Genomic DNA, 12,140 nt, shown 5'->3' with positions numbered 1-12,140 from the left:
CAGTAAAATCAGCGTCCAAAAAAGCTTGTTCAGTAGAACTCAGCGTAGGGAACTCTATATCAGACTAGTAGTCTAAACATTCTGAAATACCAAGGCCACTCCCAGAGCCATATAATGCTCTGTAATAATCATAGAAACGAAGTATATCTTCTGTTGAGGTCGCCAATTAATTATCCGCTCTCCGAATCTTAATAGTGTTGGATGTGTTGTGCTGACGCACCAAAAAAGCCAAAAACTTACTAGATTGGTTCCCCAGTTCAAAGTAAGACTGACGGGTAAAAAATAACTTACGTTTAGATTTAGTATCCATGTATTGGGTATATAGCCTCTGACAGGTCAACCAAGCAATTCTATTCTCATTAGTCTGGCTAGATAAGTAGGCTGCTTCCGATTCTTTTAGTCGCAGTTCCATCTTATCATCCTCCTCAGTGGTTATCCCCTTAACATAAGAGATTATAGAGGATAAACATCCTCTCAGGTATGCCTTAAAGGGCATCCCAGAACAAATTAATATTCTGGGGTTCAGGAAGGGATTCAATAAAGCAATTCAATTGATCTATAAGTTCTGTCTTTTTATTTTATTACTATCCTTTTTTTCATTTGTATTTTACAAATCTATATCCATACATACATAATATATATATATATTTTTTTTTAAGTTTGCAAAAATCAAGAGCAACCATGATTCTGCGCTACAGCAATGTAACAAATTTGATTGGACTGGAAGAATTTATGCACTGAGACTGGTCTCAATGCTTCTCCTAAATGCTTCTCCTAAAAGTCCTTTTTAGCTAGTTCTCAAACCCTGATAGCTGCGTGAGCTTCAACGGGGTGTTCTCAAGTCTAAAAGTAATCCCCTACCAATGTCATAGGGAATAACTTTTCAATTGCTGGGGTCCAATCGCCAAGGCCTGTATCGATCCTGAGGACGGGCAGAATGGAGCAGTGGCTGATCATGCGCACTACCACTCCATTCATTCCTTATGGGAGCACCATAGATTGCGGAGTGTATCCTATTACAGTGTACTCCTATTAGAATTAATAGAGAGGCAGTGCGCATGATCGACCACAGCTTCATTCTCAGAATCGGTGGGGGCCACTGCGGTCAGATCCCCTGTGATCGGAAAGTTAGCCCCCTATCCTTTGGATAGAAAACAACATTCAAATTTGAGAATACTTCTTTAGGTCATAGCCATCATTAATTTAACCATGTAGCATTTTTTGTCTATTCTCTTGCACGTTATTATGCATTGCACTCACAAATCATTATTTAATTTTGCTCCCATCTGATGACGCAGACGTATCAGTGCTGATTTCACATCTTGGTTTTTCAGGCTGTAGATCAGTGGGTTAAGCATGGGGACGGCAGCCGTGTTAAACAGAGAGAAAAGCTTGCTAGATTCTAATCCATCCATTGAAACCGGCCTCATGTACTGACAGATAAGAGTCACATAGAGGAGGATGACCACCGTAAGGTGTGAAGAGCAGGTGTAGAAAGCTTTACGTTTTCCGGAACTAGATCGAATTTTTCGAACAGCTGCGATAATAAAGATATATGGAATGAAAGTGAACAGAAAGGGAAAAACGGAAAGGAAGATTCCACAGATAAAAATTAAAAGATTGGTCAATGAAGTGTCGCTGCACGTAAGGTTCATGATGGGAACTATGTCGCAGAAAAAATGGTTAATTACGTTTGATTTATAACAATCAAATCTATATATTAAAACAAAAAGAGGAGTCGATTCTAGAAAGCCAAATAGCCAACAGATGGTAGCCAAAGCGGCACACAGGCCTGGGCCCATGATGGAAGAGTAATGCAGCGGGTTACAGACAGCGACACAGCGATCATAACTCATGGCTGTCAACATCATCAGCTCATTGCCCACTAGAGATACAAAGATGAACATTTGGGATACACAAGCATGAGCGGAAATAGTCTTATCCCCTGATATAAAGCTACTAAGGATCTTATGAAGAGTGACCGTGCTGGAGAATACGTCCAAGATGGACAAGTTACACAAAAAGAAGTACATCGGAGTATGGAGCGGGGGCTCCAGGCAGACCACCATAAAGATGGTCATATTACCACCTAGGATGACTACATAAATCATTAGAACTAGAAGAAAGGTCGGGACGTGAAGCGCTGGAATATCAGAGATCCCTCTAATAATGAAGTGGGTCACGGCTGTCATATTGGCGACATTCATTAATGCAAGCCTCCTGCAAAATTGGAAAGAAAAATGGTTAAAAGAGAATTATGCTGTGTGGAATATCAATTCATTTCTGGGGAAGAATAACAGGCCACATGCAGATGGCCACTTTATACTAATCTGTATTGTATGGCTCAGTCTGCCAGCACCCATAGTAATAGACCTGTGTTTCACCCCCATTTTTTTTCAAAGTTACAACTGGTTTGGCACCGCATCAGATAACATGGCCCCCACAATCACCTGACCTCAACCCAACGGAGATGGTTTGGGAGGAGTTGGATGTAAATTGAAGGCAAACCAGCCAACAAGTTCTCAGTACTTCGGGCAACTCCTTCAAGACTGCTGGAAAGTCATTGTAGGTGTCCACCTGATGAAGCTGCTTGAAAGAATGGCAAGGTTGTGTGAGCAGGTCATCAGAGTTAAAGGGGGGTACTCTGAGGAATCTAAGGTTTAACACATTCTGGTTTGTTTCACTTGCGTTTCTTTCCTCCTTGTTTCCATGTATTAATTTGTGGTTTTTCTGCCTTCAGTCTGAATCTACAATGTGCACATTACCATAAGAACAAGGACAACCATTGCATGAACAGGTGTCCAACCTTTGAGTGCTGCTGTACGTTTAAGTTAGGTTTCCATTAATCAATAACTAGGAAGTCCTAGCTGGAGTTGGAAGTTTGGCTTACTGAGACCACAGCCCTGACATGTAAGAATTAGGCATTTTTTTTTTTTTTTTAAGTATTATTCTCTTGCTGTGATAGCGCTGCGTGCATATCCAGAGGTACGGTATTAGTATATTAGGATTAGTTGTTGCAGTCATATTCTCCGAAAAAGGCCCAAGTTCCGATGCCACATAACAGGATTCTAGTGGTAAAAATTGCAAGTTGAGGAGGTTGTGTAAAAAGGTTTTTACATTAGAGCCCATGAACTTTAATTTATATCTTGGTGCCCAACCATAAACCATAGCAGGCTTAGAGGGGTACACCTGTACGTAGACGTTATATCCACAGGTAGGTGATTATTTCGAGATGGGGGGGGGAGGGGGATCAAATCACTAGAATCCCCTTCAAACCCAAAAGTAGGGAACATGTATCCTCTATAGAAAGGCCTGTTAGCGCGCATGCTCATAAGCTACTCCATTCATTTTGTTACCGTCAGAAAAAGTTGGGGAGGTCGGGCATGCGCACTGCAGCGCCATTCTGGCTGAAATAAAAGTGTCCCATTCTGGTACTCAGTGGAGATCCCAGCAGATCATCTATCTATAAATGATCAACTATCCTTTATTGGTATGGTGGTAGAGTTTGGTCGACTGTTGTGTTATCCAGACACAAAGCTGAAATTGCCACCAAAGAGCTTCTATTTGAAGTGGTCACACTGTGATTCACTTTTGTAGAACTGTGAAAAATGAAAAACCTCCATACGGAGTCAATACTTTATTTTTTTTTTTATTGACTCATTGTTGAAATGTGCTTTATTTTTTTTTATTGTACGTCTCCATGTGCAGGTTTTGATGCAGTTTTTGAAACCAAGGCAATGTTCACACGATGAGTTTTTTTAGCTGCATATTTTCGAAAAAATACAAGTAACTTATTTTACTTAATGGGTGCAGAAACTCTGCGACATCAAAAACTCACCTAATGCTCATCATTGGTACATAGCCTAAAAAGGGGAATTTAAAAAAACGAGAAGTGTCTTTTTATCATCCAGTTCTGGGTTTGGCTTAAAGAAAAAAAAAATAAAACCGGTGACAATTTACAGAACGTGCACAGAATACACAAAATCGACACGTGGATGTATACAACATTGGAACAAGATGGGAGTCAGCAACAGGGATACAAAATGGATGACACATGGAAGAAAAGCTATGTTTTTCACGAATTTAAAAACAAAAATGGATGTGTGAATATAGCCCAATATGAACAATGACACAAACATTGGTACAACTGATGTCCCATACCTGGCGGGCACATGCTGTTCAGGAAAAATAAGATTCACAGCAGCATCACATATAAAACCACTTACTATAACATGTCTTGTCGGGAGAAGATTTCACATTCCACATGAAAAGTCAAAAGTGGTGGCGAAATAAAGAAGTATAGAATGTGATATGTCAACAAGTCGCAAAATACTCCTCACTTTATAAGACAAATATTTATAAATGGTGCTAACGATTGTATTATCCCAGGAGGCACAACCTCCGTAGATAATACCTAGAAATATATATTTTTAAGGATTAATTAATCCTTAATGGATAATATATCATAATAAAAAGAAATCATCTCGTAAACATTTTAATTTACTCACGTAGGAATAGAAAAAAGTTTGCAAAAAGAAAAAGACAATTTTAGTAGCTTAGTGTCAAACCAGTAATTTAAATAAAATAAATAATAAAAAAAAAAGAAAATATTTCTCACCCCATATCAAAGTGTAGATGTACAAAGTGCAGGAGAAAAGAAAGTGCATCTGTATGCCACTTAGTGAATCTGTGACTAAACCATAGCACCAAAAATGCCAAAATGAACACTACCACAAAGAGTTAGCAGACAGAAATACTTGTCAAAAATGCAAGCGCATCCAGCCCCCCGTCATGAAGTCTGCCATTACTAACATGTGACATAGTGGCTGGTGGTGCAGAGCTCACGATACCAGCGCGGTCCTGTAATAGGAGCCACCGGAGGAACAAGTCCGTTCATGGCATTTCTTCCCTCCGAAATCTTCCATCACCTGTGAGTGATATTACAGAGACAAGGAAGGAACCGCAGCAACTCAGCCACAAAGTGGAGACCCTGTGATGTTACATAGCAAGGGGGCCGAGCAGCTGCATGCAGCCTTACATCACCAAGCACAATACCGAGCGTCGGATGGAGTGGTGTAAAGCCGCCACCACTGGACTCTGGAGGCAACGTGTTCTGTGCAGCGATGGATCACACTTCTCTATCTGGTGTCTGATGGCAGAGTCTGTGGAATTCCTATCCTGTTCCAACTGTTCCATGTTATTTTTTATGCTGTTCACGGAGGGGGTTAATTGGTAAGACAATAATATATGCTGGGTCGTTCTGGATACCAAATGTGTATGGTTTTTTTCATAATATATTAATTTCTGTGTACAATTTATTATTTTGTGATTTTTTTTTTTAGATTTTTACTTTGTCCCACTATGGACCTTCACTTATAATAGAATATACACTGCTCAAAAAAATAAAGGGAACACTAAAATCCCGCATATAGATATCAATAAAAGAAATATCCCAGTTCTAAATCTTTATTCACTACATAGTGGAATGTGTTGAGAACAATAAAACCACAAAATTATCAACGTAAATCACAACTAATATCCCACGGAGGTCTGGAGTTGAAATGATGCTCAAAATCAAAGTGGAAAATGAAGTTACAGGCCGATCCAACTTCAGTGGAAATGCTTCAAGACAAGGAAATGATGCTCAGTAGTGTGTGTGGCCTCCACGTGCCTGTATGACCTCCGTACAATGCCTGGGCATGCTCCTAATGAGGCGGCGGATGGTCTCCTGAGGGAACTCCTCCCAGACCTGGACTAAAGCATCCACCAACTCTTGGGACAGTCTGTGGTGCAATGCGATGTTGGTGGATGGTGCGATACATAATGTCCCAGACGTGTTCAATCGGATTCAGGTCTGGGGAACAGACAGGCCAGTCCATAGCTTCAATGCCTTCATCTTGCAGGAACTGCTGACACACTCCAGCCACATGAGGTCTGGCATTGTCCTGCATTAGGAGGAACCCAGGGCCAACCGCACCAGCATATGGTCTCCCAAGGGGTCTGAGGATCTCATCTCGGTACCTAATGGCAGTCAGGCTACCTCTGGCGAGCAGATGGAGGGCTGTGCAGCCCTCCAGAGAAATGCCGCCCCACACCATTACTGACCCACTGCCAAACCTGTCATGCTGAAGGATGTTGCAGGCAGATCGCTCTCCACTGTGTCTCCAGACTCTGTCATGTCTGTCACATGTGCTAAGTGTGAACCTGCTTTCATCTGTGAAGAGCACAGGGTGCCAGTGGCAAATTTGCCTATCCTGGTGTGTTGTGGCAAATGCCAAGCGTCCTGCACAGTGTTGGGCTGTGAGCACAACCCCCATCTGTGGATGTCGGGCACTCAGACCATCCTCATGGAGTCGGTTTCTAACCGTTTGTGCAGACACATGCACATTTGTGGCCTGCTGGAGGTCATTTTGCAGGGCTCTGGCAGTGCTCCTCCTTGCACAAATGCTGAGGTTGCGGTCCTGCTGCTGGGTTGTTGCCTTCCTATGGCCCCCTCCACGTCTCCTGGTGTACTAGCCTGTCTCCTGGTAGCGCTTCCAGCCTCTGGACACTACGGTGACAGACACAGCAAACCTTCTTGCCACAGCTCACATTGATGTGCCATCCTGGATGAGCTGCACTATCTGAGCCACTTGTGTGGGTTGTAGAGTCCGTCTCATGCTAGCACGAGTGTGAAAGCACAACCAACATTCAAAAGTGACCAAAACATCAGCCAGAAAGCATTGGTACTGAGATGTGGTCTGTGGTCCCCACCTGCAGAACCACTCCTTTATTGAGGGTGTCTTGATAATTGCCAATAATTTCCATCTGTTGTCTATTCCATTTGCACAACAGCATGTGAAATTGATTGTCAAACAGTGTTGCTTCCTAAGTGGACAGTTTGATTTCACAGAAGTTTGATTTACTTAGAGTTATATTCTGTTGTTTAAGTGTTCCCTTTATTTTTTTTGAGAAGTGTACATTTATATGTATCCTGTGAACAGGCGATCTGTGTATGTATTTACAAGGAGAGCCCCATATGAAGGTGCACTTGCAGCTGGTATAGTGTCAGCATTGCACTCAGGGGTTGAGATGTACTGTTACGGTTTTATTCAGACTGAAGCAAAAATATGTATTTCAGCACGTTGTACAGACTGAAGCCCTGGAGTGAAGGTATTGCAGAGATCGTTTTCGTGGTCAGAGCGTATTTCTGATGTATGGACAGTGGCGATGCTCCTAAGCAGAGATCGTTCCATCAGTGTGAAATATTCACAAAATATGCAAATCAAATCTTTGGGCCATGTGCACACGTTAAGTATTTTTCGCGTTTTTTCGCTATAAAAACGTGATAAAAACGCGAAAAAAACGCTTACATATGCCTCCTATTATTTTAAGTGTATTCCGCATTTTTTGTGCAAATGTAGCCTTTTTTCCGCGAAAAAATCGCATCGCGGAAAAAAAAGCAACATGTTCATTAAAATGCGGAATTGCAGGGGATTCCGCACACCTAGGGGTCCATTGATCTGCTTACTTCCTGCACGGGGCTGTGCCCACCATGCGGGAAGTAAGCAGATTATGTGCGGTTGGTACCGGAGGAGACTCTCCTCCATGCACTGGGCACCATATAAGTGGTCAAAAAATAAGAATTAAAATAAAAAATAGTCCTATACTCACCCTCGATGTCTTCCCGCCTCTCAGCTGCATGCTGTCGCTTCGGTTCCTGTAGCTGGTGTGCGGTGAAGGACCTGCCGATGACGTCACTGTCCTGTGATTGGTCGTGAGCGGTCATGTGACCGCTCACGTGACCGTGACGTCACGGAAGGTCCTGTGCGCACACACCAGCTATAGGAAGAGGAACGGACGCCGCTGAGGAGATGTCTGGGTGAGTATAACCATTTTTTTATTATTTTTAAACATTCTATCTTTTACTATAGATGCTGCAAAAGCTGTATCTATAGTAAAAAGATGGTCACACTTATCAAACGCTATGTTTGACAAGTGTGACCAACCTGTCAGTCAGTTTTCCAAGCGATGCTACAGATCGCTTGGAAAACTTTAGCATTCTGCAAGCTAATTACGCAAAAAAAAAAATGCGGATTTCTTGCAGAAAATTTCCGGTTTTCTTCAGGAAATTTCTGCAAGAAATCCTGAACGTGTGCACATACCCTTAGAGAGAAAGAGAACTTTAACTATAGCACCACCCTTTGGATGTAGCAATCCTAAAAGTCAATATCGACCCTTTAACGAGCCTTGACACCAGTTAGAATGAAAGTCAAACCTGAAACTCCATTTGCAGACGGTGTTTCGGGGTGTTTGCCCCTCATCAGTACAAAGCACGAAATCTGAATTGGCTGAGTGAGACCTCTGACTGGGGTCTAAGCGGTAACCTTTCTTCTTGTGAAGAGTCCGAATATGGCATTAATAGACTTATAGGACATGCAGAGCGCCTCTGGGGAAATTAAATATGCAAATTGTGTCTTCAAAGAAGTCTTAAGTCTATACCACCACCTATACCTGCTAAGGCAAACTGGTCAGATACCTCCTTACTTAGGGTACTGTCACACAGTACCATTTTGATCGCTACGACGGTACGATTCGTGACGTTCTAGCGATATCGTTACGATATCGCAGTGTCTGACACGCAGCAGCGATCAGGGATCCTGCTGAGAATCGTACGTCGTAGCAGATCGTGTGGAACTTTCTTTCGTCGCTTGATCACCCGCTGACATCGCTGGATCGTTGTGTGTGACAGCGATCCAGCGATGTGTTCGCTTGTAACCAGGGTAAACATCGGGTAACTAAGCGCAGGGCCGCGCTTAGTAACCCGATGTTTACCGTGGTTACCAGCGTAAACGTAAAAAAAACAAACAGTACATACTCACATTCCGGTGTCTGTCCTCCAGCGTCTCAGCTTCTCTCCACTGTGTGAGCGTCTGCCAGCCGGAAAGCGAGCACAGCGGTGACGTCTGACGTCACCGCTGTGCTTGCCGGCTATGGCGCTTACACAGTGGAGAGAAGCAGAACGCCGGGGACAGACACCGGAATGTAAGTATGTACTGTTTGTTTTTTTTATTACTTTTACGCTGGTAACCACGGTAAACATCGGGTTACTAAGCGCGGCCCTGCGCTTAGTTACCCGATGTTTACCCTGGTTACCGGGGACTTCGGCATCGCTCCAGCGCCGTGATTGCAACGTGTGACCGCAGTCTACGACGCTGGAGCGATATTCATACGATCGCTGCGACGTCACGGATCGTGCCGTCGTAGCGATCAAAATGGTACTGTGTGACAGTACCCTTAGAAAAACAAGAATCCTGCTGTGAAAGTAAATCACTTTGCAGTTTGGAAACCAGACCAGGGGATCATGGCCGTGTCTTCCTTCTATGTCTGGGGACTATGCATGCTGACACAGTGTGTGAGATCAATGGCCGGGTTCACACAAGTGCATGCAAAATAGTTTTTTTTTTTTTCTTTCCTACAAAAAAGTGAAGTGTTCTATAGGTGTTTTTTCTTCTCCTAAACGTGTGTGCGTTTTTTTTTTCTTTATGTATAATGCAGCTTTTGCAGACAATAAAAGCTAAATGAAGTTTCTAATCTTCATAATTGTAATGAATCCATGAAAAACGCATGACGGATGGACAGTAACCGGTATGCGATTCATTTTTTGTGCACCCATTAACTTGTGCCAGTCTGCTCTGGAATACAGAATAAAGTAGCGCATGCTGCAGCATTTTACATGCAGACCATCCGTGTGTAAAAACGTGAATGTGAAGCAGCGCACTGACTTGCAATGGTGTTGATCCGACATTTCCTCTCTCCTTGCAATCGCTGTCCTCCATCTTGCTTTGTGTGGATGACGCATCCTACGTCGTCCACAGTGTCCTCTGTAGCATCCCTGCGCAGGCGCATTTCTCTCTGCCCTGCCAAGGGCACAGCAAAGTATAATATTGTGCATGCGCCGGGGATCATAAGCCATAATCATCAACATTAACAGAAATAAACACATGAAATAGATCACTCTGTTTGTAATGACTCTGTATAATATATAAGTTTCACTTTTTGCATTGAAGAACTGAAATAAATTAACTTTTTGGCGATATTCTAAACTTGTGAGAAGCACTTGTATCATCTACACAAAGCGAAGAAGGAGGACGGGGATCGGAAGAAGAGGAGACACCCGACCATGACCAGCGTCAGCCATCGGACCTTTCCATAGGGGAGTATAATAAAAGCTACTTTTTGCGTTATGCAGAGTGGCTTGGGGGACATATACACAGTATTCTAGAATGCTGTATATGAGGGCGTACAGGTGCTGGCCCTACGTTATATGGGAAACACCTGGTGACAGATCCCCTTTGGAAGTGTTAAGGCACCACTCCAGTGTTGTTTTAATTCTACCCCTGGAGTGGTGCTTTTAATCTAAGCTCCCTGCCCCTACTCTCATACTTACCTGCTGCTGTCTTCACCTTCTCTCGCTGCCGCTTCCATCAGTTTGTGACCTGCCGGCTGTCAAGTACAATGTAAGTCTAGGAGAGCCTTGTTCTGGCTCTTACAGATACATTGAGCGCTTGTGAAGTAATTTCTGACTTACGGTCAGTCAGAAGTTGCGGTCACAAGATTAGAAGGACCATTCCAACACTGAAAAAAATAAAACACCCCAAAACGCTGAAGTGGTACAGTATTTCAAACAGATAGTGGCAGCTGGGAGAGGAGATCACTGTGATAACGCCATCCCGACTATAAGGCGCAGCAACTTTTTAGCAAGAATTTTTCTTGATGAAGAGTGCATCTTACAGTAATAAAAAATACGATAGTTATTCCTTTCTGAGTCAGACATTTGCCTCCATATACTGTACCTACTACGGTGAAATTACTTGGTTGTACTTTTCTATAAACACTTTTCTATAAAGAAGACGACTAAACCTTTTATTGCTGCTGCTTTGTTCTGCAAACTGTCATGATGTATATCTAAGCAGTGCACGTGTAAGAGGGTCACAATTACAACGTTTAGTTCAACTCGATGGCAGTCGATCTTTGTTTTTTCAGCACTGGCTTCCAAAACATTTAGTGTCAATCAGTGCAGTCACAATGGCCTCTCATGAGTCAGGACTTCTTCCACAGATGAAAAGCTTTTTAGTCCTTTCTTCTCAAATCACAAACGGCATTGGTAGCTGGTATGTTCCACAGCGTACATGAACAACAGCACAGCTCGTGTCTCTGTGCATGCGCCATGCCCTGTCGGCAGTCTCCACGTCAGCAAGCAAGGAGAGACCCCCTGTAGTAATACATCTGGAAGGTAAAAAGACGCTTCCACTTCATGTGTGCGTTCTTTGATGTCTAAGGAGATGAGATTTGTAGTCGAACTGTTTGCCGCACTGATTGCACTTATGTGGTTTCACCCCCGTGTGTTTCCTCTGGTGGACAACAAGCCGAGACCTGTAGTTAAAGTCCTTTCCACATACTTCACACTTATGAGGCTTATCCCCGTTGTGCGTTCTCTGGTGGACGATTAGTCGAGATCTGAATTCGAACTCTCTCCCGCATTCATTGCATCTATGCGGTTTCTCTAGAGAATGCTTCATCATGTGCTCAGCCAAGGACGGCTCCGAGATGAAGCTTCTTCCGCATTCGCTACAGATATAAGGAGTTGAGGATTCTTGATGTAAAGCTATGTACGACTTGTAAGAAAAGTCATTCTGATATTCACCCAGCTGCTCCTCATTCATGGCTTCGCATTCTAAGTAATCATTCTTGGAAAGCAAGTCTTGTTTTCGGCTTTTTCTCCTAATGACATGGACATTTTCCCAGGCTGCCTTCTCGGGGAGGAAGTTATCCCCCAGATAGAACGCTTTCTGTCTATCAGGGACAGAGTTAGAAAGAAAGTTTACCATGTCGTAAGCGTCGCTGGAGAAATGATTAGTGAAATCTTCTCTTGGGAACTCTGGAGACACATATGGGGTTTGTAAAGTTTTTTCTTCCAGACACAATGCTTGTTGGGATTTTTCTAAACTTCCCCTGATCACAGAATGATCTGGAATATGAAAAAAAAAAAAATGTTATTTGTGCCATAAAGTGAACTTCACTTTGGATAATGTGTTAGAAAGCTTCCTTGATCTGATTAGAAAGTGTAGAGTGCCCAGCGTTCAGCTCTGATTTGTGGG

At 43.0% G+C, this 12,140-nt stretch overlaps 2 protein-coding genes across 5 annotated transcripts in view; both read right to left on the bottom strand.

The window, feature by feature from the left end:
- Window positions 1–767: 767 nt before the first annotated feature.
- Window positions 768–6,562, bottom strand: LOC143805789 (olfactory receptor 5B21-like). The gene has a single exon (XM_077285458.1). The coding sequence runs from the start codon at window positions 2,205–2,207 to the stop codon at window positions 1,257–1,259; it is 951 nt and encodes a 316-aa protein (XP_077141573.1). The 5' UTR covers window positions 2,208–6,562; the 3' UTR covers window positions 768–1,256.
- Window positions 6,563–9,371: 2,809 nt separating this feature from the next.
- Window positions 9,372–12,140, bottom strand: part of LOC143805788 (uncharacterized) — a 66,659-nt gene continuing 63,890 nt past the window's right edge. For all 4 annotated transcript variants that reach the window (XM_077285457.1, XM_077285455.1, XM_077285454.1 and 1 more), the window contains exon 7: window positions 9,372–12,010. In XM_077285457.1, coding sequence (XP_077141572.1) covers window positions 11,295–12,010 — 716 coding nt within the window. In that variant the 3' untranslated portion in view covers window positions 9,372–11,294. The remainder of the gene's footprint in view (window positions 12,011–12,140) is intronic.

This window comes from Ranitomeya variabilis, chromosome 2 (assembly GCF_051348905.1).
Source record: "Ranitomeya variabilis isolate aRanVar5 chromosome 2, aRanVar5.hap1, whole genome shotgun sequence".
Taxonomy (NCBI): domain Eukaryota; kingdom Metazoa; phylum Chordata; class Amphibia; order Anura; family Dendrobatidae; genus Ranitomeya; species Ranitomeya variabilis.
Note: the sequence above shows the minus strand (reverse complement) of the source record. Positions and strands in the feature narration are given on the sequence as shown.